This window comes from Leptosomus discolor, chromosome Z (assembly GCF_034619465.1).
Source record: "Leptosomus discolor isolate bLepDis1 chromosome Z, bLepDis1.hap2, whole genome shotgun sequence".
In the NCBI taxonomy this organism is placed as follows: Eukaryota; Metazoa; Chordata; class Aves; order Leptosomiformes; family Leptosomidae; genus Leptosomus; species Leptosomus discolor.
Genome location: NC_141419.1, coordinates 6,653,443 through 6,671,963, shown reverse-complemented (window position 1 = coordinate 6,671,963; position 18,521 = coordinate 6,653,443). Strand labels below are relative to the sequence as shown.

The 18,521-nt window shown below is 41.8% G+C and overlaps 1 protein-coding gene across 1 annotated transcript in view; it reads right to left on the bottom strand.

The window, feature by feature from the left end:
- Positions 1 to 4,323: 4,323 nt before the first annotated feature.
- ZMYM4 (zinc finger MYM-type containing 4) overlaps positions 4,324 to 18,521 on the bottom strand; it is a 29,169-nt gene continuing 14,971 nt past the window's right edge. The window contains exons 15-28 of the mRNA XM_009958481.2: positions 17,797 to 17,937; positions 17,472 to 17,509; positions 16,121 to 16,265; positions 14,963 to 15,081; positions 14,419 to 14,590; positions 13,345 to 13,398; positions 13,043 to 13,222; positions 12,410 to 12,504; positions 11,778 to 11,949; positions 9,905 to 10,056; positions 8,465 to 8,576; positions 6,883 to 7,131; positions 5,875 to 6,004; positions 4,324 to 4,760 (exon numbers count right to left, since the gene is read on the bottom strand). Coding sequence (XP_009956783.2) covers positions 4,553 to 4,760; positions 5,875 to 6,004; positions 6,883 to 7,131; positions 8,465 to 8,576; positions 9,905 to 10,056; positions 11,778 to 11,949; positions 12,410 to 12,504; positions 13,043 to 13,222; positions 13,345 to 13,398; positions 14,419 to 14,590; positions 14,963 to 15,081; positions 16,121 to 16,265; positions 17,472 to 17,509; positions 17,797 to 17,937 — 1,967 coding nt within the window. The 3' untranslated portion in view covers positions 4,324 to 4,552. The remainder of the gene's footprint in view (positions 4,761 to 5,874; positions 6,005 to 6,882; positions 7,132 to 8,464; positions 8,577 to 9,904; positions 10,057 to 11,777; positions 11,950 to 12,409; positions 12,505 to 13,042; positions 13,223 to 13,344; positions 13,399 to 14,418; positions 14,591 to 14,962; positions 15,082 to 16,120; positions 16,266 to 17,471; positions 17,510 to 17,796; positions 17,938 to 18,521) is intronic.

Genomic DNA, 18,521 nt, shown 5'->3' with positions numbered 1-18,521 from the left:
TTCCCAGCACCCTGCGACGGCTCCTCTGCCACCGCTCGCTCGCTCTGTTGTTACTAGCTCTTTCTGGCAGGTCCAAAATAGTTTCCTCATAAAGCACAACACAGAAGAAGGAAATGGCAAGGGGAGGAAACTGAAACCGAAACTCCAATCTTACAGCTCAGCCAGGTGCTATGCGCTTGACATGGGAGCCACAGGAGGAAGTCACAGGGCATCTCTGGGTCAGACAAAATGAGTAAGTTCCCCCTTAGTTTAAAAAAATTCAACTTCTAAGAAAGGGCTGGAGCCAACCTTTTAACAAACGCAGCAATACTGTGCAAACACACCCCACCCCCCCTTTTCAAGCCAACCGTTTCGTCCCGGGGAAGATACAAAAGCAGAGTTAGTCCTACCTGCCCGAGCTCTGCAGCCGTCACGCTGGGTGAAAGAGCTCTCTCAAGCAGCTGGCCCCAGGAAGACAAGAACAGAGGTGACCGTGTAGGGACTAGTCTGGCCATTTCATCCGCCAAGGACGAGGAGGTGAAAAGCGGTGGCTCACGCCGGCTCCGCTCACACCAGCCCTCGGTGAGGCAAGACCTCTAAGAGGCAGAGCACGCTCCCATCCAGCTTCATTGTGCCTAAAACTCCTTCCAGACTTTCTCCTCAGCAATGGTCCGTGACTTTTACACATTTTTGGTGTTCATACTTGGTTACAAAACACCGTCCTCAAAACTGGGTAGCTTCCCTTGCAAAAGAAAGGAAAATAACTGCTTGGCAGCTCAAAACTTGTTATTTCTTTCAGCGTTGCAAGGCTGACGAGCCCTTCTGCTGGGGACAAACAGTAGACAAGCAGCTATATCAGAGAAGACTGCAAATCTTAATTTTGCCTCTGCTCTCTTAGGAATGTTTAAAATGGATGACACAAAAGAAAAAGAGGTTGGGACTTGTGCTGACTGGAGCAGAACTCCAGCCTAGACAGCGAGCGCGGTGCTGGCGGTTTGAGAAGAGCACCGTAAGGATTGCACACACGAGCGTTTGTTCTGTTTTCTTTTGTTAAGGCAACAGGGAAACTATTGCTCAAGGGACTGAGAAGAGTTACTGAGATTGTTACCAAAACCCAAAGGCTTTATTGCACGTTCAGAGTCACTCCCGTGACCCTGCCACTGAAACGGCACCGGTGGAGCCTTGCCGTTGTGCGAGCACACCCTGCGGAAACGTGAAATGAGTGACTTTGCTGACGTTCGCTTCAAGTCTCTGAGGAGCCATCGCTCGGCTGGAGACTACTGCCAGAGAAATCCAGGGGGTTCTTTTAGATCAGCAGTTGGCAGAATAATCCGTAAGATAATTTAACTTCTTGTCGCACCTAATGCGGTGGCATTCAGCGTGCCGCCAGCTTCCTTCTTCAGCAAACCGAAGCCAGGAGAGAGCAGCGGGTTCACACCGAGCACCTCTCGCGGCGAGAACTGCCAGAACCCCCACATTCCAGAAGCATTTTAAACAACAGTCTCTGCAAAACCCAAAGGCTCGCGTTAGCAGCCAGAACTGTGGGAGCACTCGGTGACGAGTAACGCCGACACGCTCGCTTCCAAGCTCTCAAATCGGTCTGCGGAGCCACGCCACCATCCCTGCCCTGGAAACGAAGGGAGCTGAACAGCACGTGTCCAGCAGCGGGAAGGCACAGCAAGAGAAACCCTGTTAGCAGGAAGTATCGTCTTCTATTTTTCACCTCTCACTCATCTTTGTTGTTTCTCTGTCCACACGGAGACTACAGCATGATTTTTCTCCTTAAAAGAATATTTCAAGTAATAAATAGTGTTGCACGGTCAGCAAACGATTTGGACATGTTTATTACAAACAACTTCGTCTCAGTGTTCAGAACTTTGCTCCTCTGTGTATGATTTATAAACACATTTTAATCCTTCAAGATAATCCACCTTCTAAGTCAGTGTGAACTTTAGCTGATGAGAAAAGCCTCGAGCGGCAAGGGGAGCCCAGGCACGCCCAGGACCACGCACACCGCTGCCACGCAGAAGGTATCTGACCAGAGACACTGAAACTAAAACTACTTGTTCTGTTAATTCTACCATCAAACTGCACTGAAACCGTTCTTATCTCAGAGCTGCTAAGTAAAAGGAGTCAGCACAATGTTTAACAACTTGTGTTCAGCCAGTCAAGCTTAAAGTGATTTATCTCGCCTTGCTGAGAGAGTATGAAAGGCAAATACCTTTCATTCCAAGTACCTGGCAAAAATTAACATACGTGAAAGTGTTCACAGACAAGAACCGTGAAGGCCTTCAGACAAAGAAAAACAAGTACGTTTCTCGCAAGATACAAACATCCTACTTCATGCTACGGGAATATTTCTGTTCATGTCTGTGAAGGGAAAACTCATCTGTAGTATTATTTTTTAGCCAATGCCCACCCAAGGAAAGCCTGCCCTCCCAACAGCTTGTCCTAACTGCTGCCTTGCTTATTCCCTGGGGGTGGCGAGGGGAGGAGGGAGCGGGCAAAGGCAGCCTGCTGCAGCCGAGAACAGCGGCACTCTCGCAGGGGATGCGCAGACAATGCAGAAATTCCTGGATCCTTCCCCTCTCCTACTGACATCGAGGTTCTGGGCACAGCTGCGTGCAACAGACCCAGCTCAGACTGCTTTTAGCCCCTACAGACCTACACACAAATCTCTCCAGAATGATTTCATCTTCCTTGAAACCTTCTATCGGCCATCCCAAGCCAAAATGCCGTGCCTGCTATTTCACTATTTAATATGACTAAGGGGAGGGACAGGTCAGCGTTCACAGAATAAGAAATGACCCTACAGGAGCGTCCCTGAGCCTCCAAGTGCCCGGGCAGTTTACTGGCAGGGAATGTGTTATGGCCGAAACACCTCCCCGGGGAGTGCTAGGCCAGGACGTGGAGGAGACAGTATCTTTGATCAGAAACGACAGACACAGATGGGCTTTGATCAGACAGAATCAGGGGCAGGTTTACTTTTCACATAGTTTTCTGTATTAAAAAATACATCAGTGAAATCTGTTACAGGCAGGGACAGGACTACCGAGTACACAACGTCAATAGACTACTTTCTGATTTTATTTTTGTTAAATTACTTTTGTTACTGCTAAAAAAATAATTAAAAAACAAAAAAACAAACAAAACAAAAAAAGGAAATATAATTCAAGGCTGTTGATTTTCATCTCTTGAAATTTTAGTGACAAGATCAAATATCAGACCCCTGTTACAGAAGATGGATAACTGACCAGAGCTAGATAAAAACCATACAATTCTCTTCTTTAAAAATAGTTTGGGTTTCCAATGAATTTGTGACCGCTGGTCATCAGAAACACACATCTATAGCTTGAGAAAACGGAGATACAGACAGTATCTGATAATGTCCTGTCCTCCAAACACAACGTGGGAGCTTTGCTCTTCAAAAAGATGCAGTAACAGCCAAGCCTTAAAAAAACCTTTCGATTTCCAGCACTATGACTAAATCTCTTTGGGTGGGGTGGGAGAAAAACACACATGGCAATGTACTACCACAGTTCTGTTGTCAAAGTAATACTGCATCCTTTGTACGACACCGCACGTGTTGCAAAGGTGGAAAGAGAAAGAGTGCATGTATCTTTCTTTTGAAATGACAAGGCCCTCCAGATTTGCCTTATAAAATAACCAAAACCATAGGAGTAGGGAAAGAGGAGAAAGGAAAGCTGCCTTAAGGGAAAAAAAATTTCCGCGCACCACAGTATTTGCTAGATTATATCGACAGACTGCAGAGCTACTGGGCTAGGTAAGGGATTCTCTGCACATACCCCAGGACAGTCACTCTCCTGTACATACCCCAGAAATGTTCATCCCGTAACACGTTCGCTCTGAAGTTTGACCTACAGCGCCTCTTCCACATCGAAGACCGAACAGAGCTAGAGTTGGTACGAGCCTGGACCGAGAGCTAGATTCTGGCATCGTGTGACCATCTAACAGCAGCCAGAGAGTTGTCCATGTAGCCAGCTTCCCTGGCAGACACGCCAGTGGCTTCTGCCTTCCTAACGTTTGATCCCAGTTTCAAAAAAATTATAAAGCATATGTGTATGTGTATTTATAACGGAAGGTGTCTGTTTGTCTGAATGTCACCCCTTTCCCTCCTGTCCCCGTGAAGAGCTCTAGGATCTCCACGTGTTCTTTGGCAGCAAGGACTGCCAGCCATCAGGCTGAGAAGTCACGTGAGCCACAGTCTAGCTCTCCATGCCCAACACTGTTATGGCAGATTTTACACAACCATTTTCCTTAAAAGTATCTCACAACTGTTTGAAATCCTAAACAGATAAAGGATTTATGCACCACTCAAATAGGTTAGTTCATCTTGAATTCATTCAGAGGATTTATTGGTGCCACAGGATGTTGGTTTTTGCAGCTTACACAGCTTGCTTCCTTCCAGTTCCAGTTTGTACATCCACTGTGGTTCAAAATATGCCTGTAGGTGACATTATCTTGGCTTATTTCATACACATTTTCCAAAGGCTGGACGTATTCACAGTTTGGTGCTTCTGATGTGTATTCAAAGGAAAATACCCCACTTCAGTTAGTCTGATAACTCAATATCAGAGTCCTCTGATTTGACTTTGGCAAGTTCTTCGTGTACCTCCCTCACCATAAGGATACGTGTTAACATGATGTCCAAGGTTCCTGGGTCTATTGGCAATGTGGAATACCACATGGGGCTATTGGGTACACAGGAGCGCTCAGGCTGAAGGTAAAACACGTCACTTCTCTGCTTCACGCTTTCAGAACTGTCAACGTAAAGAAAAGAGCAGCACATCATCGGAAGGCAGCATTAACAGTCCTACTCACAAAAACGTTAAGGAGAAACAGCAAAGAAAATGGACGTTACATCGAGATGACACTAATTTAAACAGCATAATTCAAGTCTTTTTGTCAGTGACTTGGTTTCATCCCTTCAATGTGGGGAACAGTTAAGTTATTTCCAGGTCACTTGGCATTAGTTGTTTATAAAGAAACAAAGTTAGAGCGACTTCTTTACAGATGCGGTTCTTCGATCACAGTATCATCCAATTAATGGTACTAGCACCTTGACGGGATCGATCGATGCATTTGACATTCGATCTCCGAATTAAACTGGTTCTAGTATTCCAGAACTGCTGTGCGCCTCGGCACAGGGAATGTTCGAGAGCCGGCAAAACTAAATCCTAGCTTGCCTGCTCACGGTGCAGAACGGTAAGCCCACTGGCTTGAAAGACTTGACCGTCTGACTCGAGGCCGCTTTCAGGCTCTGGTAGGAAGACACAAAGCCCTCTAGAGCAAGAATCCCTCCTGCCTGCCTTTGGAATATGCACATGAAAACAGCAAAGTGAAATTTTACTGCTGCTTGCACCACCGCAGGGGCTCAGCTATGACACATGATGAGGAGCACGAAAATGTTTTCCCAGCCCAAGGACAGCTAACAACTTCTAATGATACGCAAGTGAAGATGAGGAAGGTAAGAGGAGGGAGGACAAAGAGTCAGGACAGCTGCTAGGCATGCCTTTGCCTAAGTAATGGGGCTATTTGTAGTAAGCTCAGTGGGTGCTTTTTTGAGGGTGATTTATTTGAGTTTTAGCTGACACTAATGAGATGCTGTTTCATTTCGCATGTGTATTTCCTTTGAAGAGAGAAGAACATCATATTCCACCTGCTCAATGATCTAACTAAAGTTTATATAGAAACAGGAGTGACAAAATGATTTATATCTATGTCCTTGCTATATAGTCTCCTTCCTAACTCTTAAACACAAATTAATCTCACATTTCAGCAGAGAAAAGCTATCAGCAGGTTTACCTATTTCACACTTTCCTTGCCCAAATGCCTGTTTTAGTCTACATACAGATCAAAAATCAAGTCACTTACCATTTTGATAAGTAAAATTCATAAAGTCGGACTGGACATCGCAGGGGATTATCCGTATTTTCAGCCATTTCCACTGCTGTTGGAATCTCCTCGTCTTCACTGCGTTTCCTTTTGCCTACAGATAATTTATCTGGACACACAAAAATGGCATCACAGAAGTTCAGTGAAAAACAGCGCCTTCAAGAACAAGCCCTCGTCCCTTAGCCTAGCACCTAGTGATGGCACTTTGCATCACACAGAAACACTACCTGAACTGATTCTTTGTCACCTGCAAGTCAACTGGTTTGATCTGCTGTATGGGCAAAAGATTGCATGTGCTACAGGCCATTCACAGCCCACTCCTCTGCTAGAAAATCAACAAGAACCAGTATCTAGCAGAAAAATATGGAGGAATTAATTTTTCTTAATAAAGCCGAATTCATGTAACACACTGGAACTGTTAACTGAAGAAGCCAATAGGATCAAAGACTTCCCTTTTCCAAATACCAAAAAGTAACTGCAAACAAAAATCTGTCTTTGCCCCTGCGGTCAAGAGGACAGTCCCCCCTTGTGTGCAAACCCCAGCTTCAGCTAAACTGCTGTTCTCCGTGTGGGCTGCCTTGTTGTTCACCGCACAGACCTAGGATAAATCTGGGAATTAAATGGGCACGATAAGGGTCTGGACCTCAAGAATATGAAGTCCTGAGAAAAGGACTTCAGAAAAGGCCTCTAACTCATGCAGTAGTTAATAATGCTTTATGCAAGCCTAGAATGTTATAAATGACTATTGAACAAATTTGCACCCAAACGTGGCACCTCTTCTGTGAGTTTTTACTGGATGCCTCGGCTTGTGCAGAATTTCCCTTTAAACCTTACTAAAGTGAAAAAATTTTGAAAATGTACAGGATAACAGCATACTTGTAGCTCTGCGTGCTGCATAACATCCTTTTCTCCCCATTTTTAAAAAAAAGGAGCGGACAACACAAATATCATTGCCAAATTTCAGATGCTCAGAAAGCACTCACTTACCTGATTCTACCTCTTGTTTTTGAAAGGGTGGGAAAAAACGTAAATATGTCATCTTAGTATTATACTTCAGAGTTCGGGTGCGTCTCATTACATGGGCAAAGGACAGTTTCAGGTGCTCACTGACATTCTTTAGTTGGAAGTATTTGGTGTTGAAGAATAGAAGTGTGTTCAATAAAACGATAGGGGAATATGCACCCAGCTGTTTACATTCCCACAAGTGCTCCTCTTCAATTCTTGAGAACATATAACCTAGAAACAATGGGCAAAGAAAAAAGAAGAGGGTTATTTATGCAATTTTAGGGCTGCCCCATATTAAGTTACAAATGAACAGCTTTTACAGGCTGTGTCTAATCTAGCAGATTTTCAGAATTCTCCCAAAGCAATGAAAACATCATACTTGAGCAGGGTGGGAAGGCAGAAACGAGTACAACTAAGCAGGCAGTTTTTGCCAGCGATGCATCTAAGTCCCCTCTCAGCTAACCTTTCATATTAATGAACCGCACACCAGATCAAATTCAGACCTAACACAAGCAATTGTAACCCCAATAAAACCAAGAACCCTGCAAGCATGAACATAAGAGGGAGCAGGGAGAACCAAGCTGTGGGACAGCGGGATCTTCCAATACCTGAAGAATGGAGAGAAGGATATAAAGGAAGATTCCTGATACCAGCAGAATCTCACTAAGTTCTAATTTCACTGTATTAAACCACAGTCAGCAACTGCAAAAATGTCTAATTCCTAAGACATGGAGCACAAGTTAAAAATGTACCATCTTTATACACAAATAGCCCATTGTGATCATCGTAAGTCAGTTAGGAAAAGGAGATATGGGGAAAAAACCCCCCACCATCACTGTAAGCAGCAGTCTATAAGTAATTGGATTATTTCTGTATGAAATAAAAAGATCATTTTCTAAATGAAAAGCCCGTCCTGGATACACATACGGAGCTGCCAACATCACTCAAGTTTTGCTGATACGCTGACAAAGATCTTAAGTACTAATACAGCTGTGCCCAGCTTTATAAACTGCATGATCATACCTGAAGCCCAATTAAAACTACCTGCAGGTTTGGGAACTCTTAATCTGGAAGTGACTGAGGTGCAAAGAACTTGAAATCGAGACATCGAAACAAGATTCCAGTGATTTGCTAATGTGATCCTCGGATTTATCAGAAGGAGTATTTCCAGTACTAATAGGGAAATATCAATGCAACTGCACACGGTATTTGCAGTAACTCATCTCAAATACTATACACAATTCTGGCTACCTGTGTTCAAAAAAATTAGCTAAAACTTGAGGGAAGAAAAGAACTAACATGTTGACTACTGGGTTGGGAAGCCTTTCTTTCAAAGGAGCTGAGAGACTGATCAGAGGCAAAAGTATAGTTAAGTGTAATTCGTAACTGGTAGAGACAGACATCAAATCCATCACACTAGTCTACCACAAACAATTACATGGTGGAGAAAGAGGAGACCAATGTGAACGCCTCAGATCACATTCTTCTTCATGGCATTGAGAAAATACTAATTTATAATACGGCTTTTGTCATGCAGCTACACAAAACAAAATAATTGTCCTACCATTTGGAAGAATTGTAGGTTCCCAGATTTTCAAAAGTTTTGTAAGTTCAATCATAAACCTGGAATAGGGCTCGGTAAAAATGTTATCTATTCTACCATTCTCAAACAGGTACTACAAGAGAAAAAAAGGAAGACATACAGTTTGTGATTACATTACATTGCAGAGAAGATACAGGACATCAGATTCTTTTCCTTTCTTATGTCCCAGTGTCTTATGGTCCAAAACACTTTGTTGAAATCTTCAGTAAGATATCAAAGCAAATTTTCTGCAGGGACTGGGACCTCCCCAGTATGAAATGAGAGATCTAGGCAAGAATTAGTGTTAATATTCCAAGCTCTAGAGCTGTTTTCTAAAAAATCATCATCCTCTAAGCATTAAATGTTCTTGAAAAAAGCCTGCCTATAAAAACCAGAAGAGTTACTGAGTATTTTTCTGCTGAAAAGAACTTCATAGGCTAATACCTCCTGACAATGGATACAGGCCCAGCGCTAGGCTGCTGAAATAGCTTGACTTACAGCATCAAGGTAAAAGTCCCTTAAACACTTGTCAAGTAGTGGTCTAAAAACGTTTTCTACAAGTCAGGAGTGAGTACGTCAAAACTGGAACATACAAAAACTGCTGATACTCCTAGACCTTATCAATGGCACTTTGAACTTTTACTCTTCCTACATTTTTTTCAAGCATAGCCAGGAAAAAAAAAAAAGATAATTCCATGCCTCGTCAAATGACAGGTTTTACATTAGAAGCAGCTTTTGATTCCTTACTGCCAACGGACTGTCTAAGGAAAGGAACAAGCAGGGTATTCTAAAAAAAATCCCCCAACAGAAATATACTGAACACTATGAGTTTTAAACAGAAGTTAATATTATACTAGGTTTGTACTGCAACTGTTTCAAGACAGGTAGCAAGGACTTACCATGTTACTTTTAGCATTCATTAATTACAATGCTATTATTCCCATTGTGCTTTTTCTGCAAATATTGCCTACACCGCAGGTACCTGCCTAGCCACTGAAGGAGCTCAGTCTTTGCTGGGTAACCTCTTGCATGTAAACTTGTGTATTAGAAGAGCATTGTGCAACTATTTTAGATCTGAAACATTCCATCATAAAGCACATGTTTCTGAGGAGCAGATCCTTCCTATACATGAAAAAGGATCAAAATGTACCGAACCCAAAGATTTCTGTCTAGATAGAAACACCTAGCTCTCCATGCTACATTCCTCCCCAGGACAGAAGAAGCCTGTTCACTCTGATCATAAAAAGGTCCAGACAAATTAGTCAAATAGGGGATTAAGACAGACTAATAAAGCACAAAAAAAGACACATTCTTGCCTCCTCTACAAAAAACAAGGCAGCTACATGGGACCATGGATATAAAGCATAAAGAACCAGAGCAAGTGTTATATGTTCTCAGCAATACCCTAATTCTCTGAGTTACCTGCTGAATTCCAAGGCACAAGTATAAGATGCTGTCAGGATCATATTTTTCTCCATTTGGTCTCCGCACCTCTTGAATAAACTGGCACAAACCAAAACTCAGCTCAGCAAAAGTGCATGAGAGAATGTCCTCCTTGAGTTTCACAGGACGAACTGTGGCCAAGAAAATGATTAGAAAAATCAACTTAATTCAACAGATTAAATCTGCACACATTCCTTATTACTTCATGTCGGCAGAAGTACTAAATCTTCTATCTCATATATGAAGAACCCTGTATGACTAAATTTGTGAACTACTTCCTAGCTGGTGGCTAACAATTAAATGAGGACTTGGCCAATAAAGAACAAACCACCTGCATGTGCAACTGGTACAAATGCTGCAACTGGGTAATAAGGCTGCAGGTATTTAAAGCTAAGACACCTAAATGTTAGGGAGTCTGCTGAGCCCAAAGATGTGGCGTGGCAATGGCTGCATGTACTCGAGGCTGGCAGTGTAGGGTTGATAAATAGTTTTCACCTCTAGAGCTGGACTCAGGGGAATCCCGAGTGAAGGATCTTGAGTATTTCCTAATAGTTCTGGACATGAGTTGAGTGCAACACATTCGGCTCCTTAAAGGCAGACAGAATGAAGAGCTTAATGGGACACGCATGGGATTTGGAAAGGGAAGCAGAGCAACCAGGGAACTGATCCATCAAAGGATCTGCACCTTCCAACAGGGCCTGCTCGGGACTAAGCAGGGAAACTTTCTGGGAGCAGTGGGAGTGGACACCGTTTCCTGGAGCCAACTGTAGTATTTTCTTCCTCAGCCACAAGAAGAAAACACAGTAACTCATGTGATTACTCTTCTTCTGGGAAACAAAACCCAGCTGTTCTCATGTAATGACAACAAAAATTCCAAATAAGAGAGGAAAGAGCAGATGTCCTTCTAACTAGAGTTTTTCCCTTTGGGATCTTTCTTATATGAGCCCTGCCACACTTAGTTCTTTACAGTGCGGAAGTATTTGATATGGTTTGCTCTCTTCCCCACCATGCCCAGAAAGCTCAAGTATATTCCTAACTTAAACTCTCTGCTTGACTCTGAAAATTTGCCCCCAAAAAGCTCAGTCCAAGCATGCAGGACAGATTTGAAACCAGGGAAAAAGGGGAGTTAGACACTGCCAAATCCTAGGACTGCTGTGCTTTTGTAAAAAAAAAAAAAAAGAAAGAATCCATAATTAGAAAAACAAACGAAAGTGACATTCATATTGTCCTCATTATCTCTCTCCCCAGTGAGACATAAAGAACAATTCATGCCTTTTAAAGTTCGTTTCAAGTGCGGTGCAGCACAGAATGGGTAGGCTTTTGGAAGGTTTCCTTCCAGCTGTGAAGCCTAGAAATAAGGTGTTAAGATTTTAATGCTGTAGAACACCGTTTTTTTACAGCAAACAGTTATGCTGACAAACAAATACTTTGTGAATGCGTTAGCTACGGACAAAAGAGACGGGCCCAAGTCGGTGTTGTCAACTTGGAATTATGGCCTGATAATAGCTCAGTAAAGGCCCTGCAGCTGTGTAAAGCATCTCTTCTACAAATGAAGAATTACTACAGGCAAATGAACACAAAGCAGAGGTTAAAAGACTAATCTTTCTAATGTTGAAAAGAAATCTGCTATGTTAGAGCCAAGTTTTAATAGGTAACAGATGGATTAAAAATGTAATAGCTATGATTTTTAAATGCATGAAAAGACCTAAGACAGTATTCCAAAAATCTTTTCTCCACTCATAGATACTTTAAAACTCAGTAATACCTAATCCTAATTTTTATTTGAACAACATATCACACCAACTGCTCTTCAACGAAGTATTTCTGTCTCCACCGAGAGAGAAAAAATTACCCGAAAACTTGAGGTCCCCTTGTTCCTCCTGTGTGTTTTTCCATTGGACCCAGTTTTTCCAGGCGTTTACCCCATACATATACTTCAGGGTCATCCCCGAAACAGAGCATCCCGGGTAGGAGCCCTGCATCAGATTCCGGGGCTCTACAGAAACTACAGACTTCTTCCGTCCCTACAGGCAAACAAACATATCAAAACAAACACACATTTAATAAGCTCTTCATCTATGGATGCTTAACTTGAGATCACACAAAAAGGCCGTTATGCTGACATGATAACAAAATCCTACTCTCATGACAGAATCTGAATGGGTATGTCTGTATTTTTAATATGTGCACAAGTATTAACCACATTCTACAGAAAAGGTGCAATAAAATACAGTAATTCTCACTGTGATAAATATGCACAGTAATATATTCCTCTCTAAAAAGAGCATTTATTCTACTTAGTTGCAGAGGGGGAGTAAAGAAAATCTTATCTGATATAGCAGAACAGGAAAAAATATACAGCGTAGTTAAATTGAATTCTCATTCTCATCCTGCAGTAGTCTTGTTTTTACTTCTGAGAATAAGCATGCACTAATGTTATTACTTCAAATGCGAGGAACCTGTGTTCCAGAAGTACTCTCTTACCCGTCTTTTTGGCTGTGGGAAGCCATCTCTATGTCTCCGTCTTGCTCGTGAACGTGAATGCAAACCCAGTCCTTTACTGAGAGGGTCAAATGAGTCTGAAGTCAAATCAACACCATTAAGAGTTTAATTACATGATTTAACAGCCCAGGTAGAAGCATCACTTAGATACTGTGGAATACCTTACAGCTGTCAATCTCACCTGCATATTCAAATAATGCTTTTTCTTTGAATAATTAGGCGACCTATGTACCTTCTGTACAAAGAAAGTAAATTCTCAGAAGAGGAAAAAAGCCTCCCAACAGCGTGTGTACTTATTCAGGCAAACCTATATTCTTATGCACCACTCACATGGATTATATGTAGGAACACAGAAGTGATAAATTCAACGGAGTCAAGCAAGGCTACCTGCTACTCCTGTTGGGGGTTCTGTAGAACGCTGCCTTTAAAGATAACAGTAGTATTTTAAACCCAGTAATTTTTAGTAGAGCTGATATATTACTGCAGCTTTAAATATCCAGTTTTACTACATGAAAACACATACCCTTCATAAGCGGGGCGGGCTGCTGGTACAATGCCTGCTCAGAAAATTGTGTGTACTTTTATACAATGCATGTTTCTTCACATTATACAGACCTGATGGAAAATCTGCCTCCAGGTCCTGTTCCACGTCGCCTTTGGAGAACTGCTTCAGCTCTGGCTCTGGCTCTGGCAGGGCGTTCGATCGTAAGGCATAGTGATTTAACTCATCCTCCCAGCTGTGTGGCGTGGACACTGCTTCTGATTCTAGATCTCCACTATAAGTGCTACCTTGGTCTGCAATGAGAGCGAGCAGATACACCATGTGTTATAGGAAAGGGCAGAGAAAAACAGGAGTTTGCAAGAAAAGATGTGGCAGGATCAAAATCCATTCGCACACAAAAAAAAATCTAACTGACCTTTCTCAAATATCTTGGGGTCCAGGAAGAGCTCATGTTCAGATGTTTGAGAACCTTTAGAAAAAGAAGGAAATTTGTATCTGCAAATGACTGACAGCTTACCTAACTAATACACAAAACACTCTGAACGCCAAACCCCTATGTATTAGGTCATAATACTAACACGCATGATGCGTCTTCTCCACTGGAGTTCTCCTAACAGCTTTCTACTTTGGTCATGCTGTTATGGGAGAAACAGAAATATAGAACTAACCCACGTTTGGTGTTTGTTATTTGAGTAATCTGTAAGACAAGTAAGATATTTTGTTCATTTCTTTTCAGCTTGTTCCACTTTTATTACATGGGATGATCACTATCCAACACACTCTAACCTGCATCACCCTCCAAGAATCCACCATAAAAAGCCTGATAGGAAAATATTCTTGTAAAGCTGGCTTCTTGATTTTGACTCCTGCTAAGGCACGATGTACTGATCTTGAGATTACTCCCTCTAGTAATCTGTTAATGTCAACAAAAGTCAAATCAGCATCTAGGATCAGGGAAAGGGAATGCAAAGATATTCAAACCACTGTCAGTGCTCAGCATCTGACATAGGTTCTATGCTAAGCAGAGCTCTACTGAATGTTGACTGATAAACCTCTGTGAAATTACAAAAGCTTCGGAAAGCAACCGTAACAAGCACCTGAGATGGAAACTGCGGAGGAAGAATAAATTAATCTTAAAAGAAAATATGTTTCCAAAGCAAAGAATAGAATATTGTACACAGAGGCAAAACTATCTCCAAATATACAGTTCAGCTGAATTCCCAGAAGGCCTCCTCATTTTAAAACAGTAAGTAATCAAAATTGCTCAGACACGACATAAGCATTATAGTCTTGCCTAGGTTGGCACTTCACCTGCATGAACACTTTCATTGTGGAAAATAAACACTGGTAAGACAATGGGACGATTTAACTCAGCGTGCCTTCTTGGGAAGCAGCCAATACAGGCCCTACATCTTATTTCTCTACCTATTTTCTGTGACAAGAGGACCATCTCACTGCATTTAGTTTCATTTTTAAAAACACCACATACCACCATGAGAGTGTGTTTTTTCTTTCTCCTCATCTTCTGCAATCATTTCTGCCATCTGAAGGAGATCAGCTTCAAATGGATTTGTGGGAATCTTTTCCTTGATATCCCGAATAGTTTCAATGATCTTATCAGTGTTATCCAGGGTAGTTGGGAAGAGCATGGGAACTGGTACCTACAGAACACGTGGAAAACATTACAGCATGTTCAGGGGTGAAGGGAAACAGCCAGTACACAAGGGAGATTCCTCTCACGTAATCCTACATGTATTTTAGGACTACTAAGTCCTAATAAGTAATAATTAGGGCTACTAAGTCTTAAAAGAACTCCAGACTGGACAACTTGTTTCATTTCTGCAATAACTCTACCAACTGGCAGTTTTGTATGATTATGCTTAACCAAATGTGATGCACTAAAGAAAGAAATGGCTTCAACGACTCCAAATAGCACTTGCATGACTAATCACCAAACCCGATGACGCTGGTCTGTGTCCTGTTCAGAAACAAGACTCTAAACCACTTCTCTAATGAACTGAAGTGTAACTTACAGGTACTGGCATCCCAAGTGGAACTGGTGTGTACTGAGTGTAGAGGTGAAGGGGCACTGGCACGAACACTGGTACAGGAACAGGTACCACAATGATCTGGGGTTGAACTTCTTCTTCTTCTGTTATACCAAAAATAGAACAAAACAAAAATTGTTTAACCATATGACTATCCAGTACACTCCAGAGCGTCCACAATAATTGTTTGGACTTCTGCTTGTAACTGAGGGTGCACAGTACCGCGTCTTGGTTCATAGTCATCATTCACTTCAGCATTGTTGTCACTAGTATTAATACTACGGTTTGGAAATACACAGCACTGTGGCTATACACATGAATGCTGGAAGGGAAGAGAGTGGAAATAAGTATTAAATACTAAGGCCTGCATCCAAGTAAATGGTGCAATTATTGCAATTATCTCACTACTAACTACAAGACCATAAGAAGGTACCATTAACAAAACAACTACTATCTTCCCGCTTAACTTCATCTTCCTTACTAAGAGGTTTACATCAAGGCTAAGCACCCTGAGCTCCTTCTGTAGAAATGATGATGAAAGAAGCACTCCTCAATGGCAATCTGGACTATGTGACAGCCTTGGAAGGTGTTTCTATTTCCTCCCAGCCCTCCCACAGACAGAGGTTAGAGGAAATATGAATCTAATGAAATGATCTTAGAAATAGGGACTTAATTTTCAGAGGTTCTTAGTATCTGTATCTAATAACTAAAGGAAAGTGAGAGTTGAAATAACCTTTGAAAAATCATGCACTTTATTACAACGAGTCTGCTCTTGTGGCTTGAGCTGTGCAGGCCAAGAACTCACAAATTCTGTCCTCAGGAAAACAAGTTCCCTCTGTTGCCTTTTGCATGTCACTTAACTGTTGCACTTCATTGCCCACAGTTAAGATGATCACAGAATGCTAAGATGAGTTAAAGCAAATCTCAACATTCATCACACATGAAGCTTTATGGATTTCAAAGAACAGCAGATGTTCTATATCTGTAAGGCAAACTGCTACTTGGGAAATACCATACAACAATCTGAAAACTATTTAAGGTTTTAAAATACATTAAGAAAATATTCTCTGCTACATCAACCATGCATTACTCTCTCAACTGCAATACAGACTTTATAAAATGGGTAGGAGATTAGATACATACCGGTCTGGCATTCTTTGTTTTGTGTGTGAGGTTTGCATGAGGTGGCCTTAGTCTGTGTGATTGGCTTGCACAATAATGCTTTGTTTTTCAGAAGCCTTGGTGGTTGTGACGGTGGTAGCTTTAGGGCATCCGTCTGAGTGCTAGCCTGTTTGGAAAAGTACAAATGAGGGCAGAGTCAGTACTGGTTTGAAGGATATCGTAAGATTAGTATTTGTTCTCTACTATGGGAGGTTGAACAATTTAAAAACTCTTCTTGCTGACAAAAATAATCATTTAAGAAGTATTGCAAAATCAGCTTGCTAATGTATTTGGCGCCTTCTGGTCATCAATTTATTTTAATCAAACGATAGGCTTTTTTTTTTGTTGTTAAGAGTGCAGTGAACAAATCTGCAAGAACGTTCGGTTTCTTCAGTCAAATAACCTCTATAAACTTTTGACCTTGGAATTGTACCGATGGCAAAGATATAGAGGAGTTAAGATACTTTCGATGACTAAAAGTCTGGCTGATAGAAATACCCAAAAAAACTTAGTAAACTGATGTGAAAAAATCAAAAGAAAAGAAATAAAAGTAAAAAACGGACACAAATGCTGGCAGTACCAGTATCACCTCCAGACTACACACAGGCTGACTACTCATGTTTGCACTAATTTCTGTAAGTTACTAACTGTACGTTTCAGCCACGCATTCAAATAACCGGGTCTATCTCCTCAGGGAAAATTCATACTCTAATCCATAAATGACACTTCAGCTAAAAGCAAGGGTGTCAGTCTTCCAGAACCTAAGAGCTACATAATAAAATCTTCATTTTTTAAGAGAGTTGCCAGATGTATAGCACACACTTCAAAGAGCTCAAGAATACAAACTCTAGGAGTTATTCACAGATAAGCGGTGACAATGGTTCCCTACAGCTCCGTAAGTACGCTACTGGGGAGTGGGGAAGGAGAGCTACGCTGTCAGAGCTTGGTGATGTCAGCCCCAGCAGCCTACGCTGGTCCCCTTCCTCCCATGCTAGTCCTCTTGACATTACATCCCACCCTTGCAAACAAAAGCTAACCTCAGTACAGAAGCCACACACGAATTGCTTGAGAAGTACAGCCATCTCAAAAGCTACACTTTGACAAGCTTTGTCTTAAAACACCTAGTCAATCTGTCAGTGGACACAAACAGACTTTTACACCACACATGTTCTATCCATTTTTAAATAAGCATCTGCAAGCTCAATGAATTTTAAATCCCAGTCACAACCACGGAAAGCAGTTACAAAATGACAGTGCAAAGTTCTTGGCTACTTTACTTGTTATTGATACAATCTGGGTGAAAGGGAGAAAAAGAGTCTCTTGTAAAACTTACATCTCCTATTATTTTTGCTGTCACAGTAGGGACTGCACCTGTGAAGAAAAAACATACAATAGCCTGTGCACTTATGATTAAGGACTGTAACCCATACTCTGCCAAGGTCAAGAAGAATTCCCATGAAACCTCATTCCCTGGTGTATGTACATAAATTTAAGTCATTATTTACACCTAGGTAAAGGAAGGACAAAACTGTAACCATCTGCACTGATGTGAAGCATAATGAAGTGGCTGTTGTCCCTAGTGGAAAAGATCCTTCAATAAATATAAACATTCAGGAATAGAGATTTAAAAATACAGGCATCTTATTCAGCAGTCTTACCCTGTAAAACATTGTTGGAGTTAACCGTAGGCTGGGCAGCAGGGGTGCTTGCAAGGGACACCACATTTGCTATGACAGGGGTTGAGTCCTTTCTCAAGGAAGGAGGGCCTGATGAGGAAGCTGGTGTCATAGAAAGGTTTGCTGAACAGGGTGAAAAGAAGAAAACCAAAACAAGCAATAAGATAATTTATAAAACAGCATTTCTGAAACAGCACCCACTCTCCAGATTTAGCTCCAAATGAAAAGGCCTGCTGTATGAGGAGAGAATGTAGGTGTCAAACTGCAGCCTTTCAGTTTAAATAGGAGCTGTTCCACAAGCAAACTTAAGCTGTTTTCCAGTCACTGAAACATTTCAGAACTTCACCGTAGTATGAAAGCAGCTTTCTCTTTGTAATAGCACGTGTATTACAGCAGCATCCAGGAGACAAGAGGACTGGATGCCTCACCGTGCTCAGAAATGAACACAGGTAGCACAGAAGACAGTTGAGATCCTGACAAATAATGAATGAGGTGAATTTTATGAGGCTCTCACAGTCAAGAGGAATTCTTAGGTTCTTTCCATTTGAAAGCACCATCGGTTACTACATTACCATGAATTATCACATTTCACCAAAAAGCACTGTTCTGAGGCACTCCATTACCCTGGCAGCCCCAAGTTCAGAGAGATGCCTGGAGACCAGTTTTGCAAAGGCATTGCACTTGCCTCAGCTGAAGTTGCAGGCACA